Source organism: Colobus angolensis, unplaced genomic scaffold (assembly GCF_000951035.1).
Source record: "Colobus angolensis palliatus isolate OR3802 unplaced genomic scaffold, Cang.pa_1.0 Scaffold406, whole genome shotgun sequence".
Taxonomy (NCBI): Eukaryota; Metazoa; Chordata; class Mammalia; order Primates; family Cercopithecidae; genus Colobus; species Colobus angolensis.
In genome coordinates this window covers 269,695-271,538 of record NW_012117444.1, presented here as the reverse complement: position 1 = coordinate 271,538, position 1,844 = coordinate 269,695, and the positions used below count along the sequence as shown (strand labels likewise).

The window sequence follows — 1,844 nt, the reverse complement described above, 5'->3', positions numbered from 1 at the left end:
CTCACCTAAGCCACACCCAAATTCCTGGCTACACAAGATAAACACTTTTTATTTCTAGCTGCTGAGTGTGGCATGTTTTGTTATGTAGCAATAGCTAATAAATATAGTTATCCTCCACTCAGGCTTGCTGTTAGGAGAAAAGGGGTTAGCACATGCAATGCAGGGCAGTAGAACAGAGTGGGCTTGCTGCGTTCAAGTCCCAACCCCAGCTGTGTGGCCTTGATCACATGACTGACCCTCACCAAGCCTCCGTCTTATCGTCTGTCCCAGCAGGGACACGTATCCCTGGATGCACCTCCACAGGCCTGCAGTGAGGGTCAAGTGATTTGCCTACCTACCATGGGCTGCCCCTGTGACAGCTTACCAGCATCTGCTGGGCCATCTTCTTCCTTCCAGCCTGTAGCTGCTGGCCCCTGTCTTCCTCCTCTTCTAGGCGGGCCTCCATCTCATGCAGTATCTCCTCCAGCTCCTGCTTCTTGGCCGCCAGCCGCACCCGCATCTCCTCAGCCTCTGCATACAGCTCTGTCTCTGCCTGCAGCTGTTCCTGTAGCAGGTTCTTCTCCTCGGCCAGCTGCACACAGAGGTTGGGGAGGAGGCGGGTGAGCCCCACGGGGCCAAGTCCTGCTCCCGGTGGCCCCATCCACGCATCCATACAGGTACCTGTGAGTGCTTCTGCTCCAGCTCCTTAAGCTCAGTCTCTGCCTTCTGCTGCCGCTCCTTGGTCTTCTGCAGTTCATCCTCCTTGGCCTGCATCTCCTCCTCCTGCCGTGTCACCTGCAGCAGTGGCTTCACCTGCACACACATAGTCAGCCTGTCATTTGTTTTTGTGGCAAAGGGATATGTTGTCATCATAAATTTGATGGGTGGTTCTGAGCCAGGGACAATGTTGCCCCCACCGATCCCCACTAGGGAATACTGCCTGGAGACACTGGTGGTTGTCACAACTGGGGTGGGGGGTGGCTGTGGCATCCAGCGGGTAGAGGCCAGGGATGCTGCTCAACACCATACAGTGTGCAGGACAGCCCCCACAACAGAGAATTAGTCACCCCAAAAGAGCAACAGTGGCAAGATTGAGGAACTCTAAATCAGCGCACCGGAAAAGGTGCAAAGTGAAAGGAAAAAGTCTCATCTTCCCCACTTGAGAACCATCCCAACAGAGAACTACTGCTGAAAAGTGCTATTTCCTTCCAAGGACAAAAGGGAAAAGAAAAAATCTTTCATATCCCACCCACCTCCCTGTCAAAGTCATTACTAACATTGTTTACATTTCCTTCCTGGCTCTTTTTCTGTGTATAAAAAATAGACTGAAGACCATGCTGCCTAGTGTTAGCGGCTGCTTTTATTATTTAAAATTATAAGATACAGACAGGCACAGTGGTGCGTGCCTGTAATCCCAGCACTTTGGGAGACCGAGGCAGGTGCTTGAGCCCAGGAGTTTGAGACCAGCCTGGGCAACATCATGAGACCCCATCTCTACAAAGAAAAGTAGCCAGGCATGGTGGTGTGTGCCTGTAGTCCCAGCTACTGACGGGGCTGAGGTAGGAAGATCGCCTGAACCCTGGAGGTTGAGGCTACAGTGAGTCATGACTGTGCCACTGGACTCCAGCCTGGGTGACAGAGTGAGACCCTGTCTCCACAAATAAAATTTTAAAAAAATTATATTTATCACCCCAAGCTGTTACATCATTCTTACAACTTTACACAGCCATGTTTTTAAGTTAATTTATTTATTAAGAGATGGTCTTGTTCTGTCACGCAGGCTGGAATGCAGTGACACAAGCCTTGAACTTCTGGCCTCAAGCGATCCTCCCACCCCAGCTCCAGAGTAGCTGGGACTACAGACA

At 51.2% G+C, this 1,844-nt stretch overlaps 1 protein-coding gene across 1 annotated transcript in view; it reads right to left on the bottom strand.

Annotated features, from left to right (window-relative positions):
- LOC105521724 (myosin-11-like) overlaps positions 1-1,176 on the bottom strand; it is a 47,999-nt gene extending 46,823 nt beyond the window's left edge. Inside the window, exons 1-2 of the mRNA XM_011956016.1 lie at positions 661-1,176; positions 365-571 (exon numbers count right to left, since the gene is read on the bottom strand). Of these exons, the coding sequence (XP_011811406.1) occupies positions 365-571; positions 661-969 (516 nt within the window). The 5' untranslated portion in view covers positions 970-1,176. The remainder of the gene's footprint in view (positions 1-364; positions 572-660) is intronic.
- Positions 1,177-1,844: the final 668 nt, after the last annotated feature.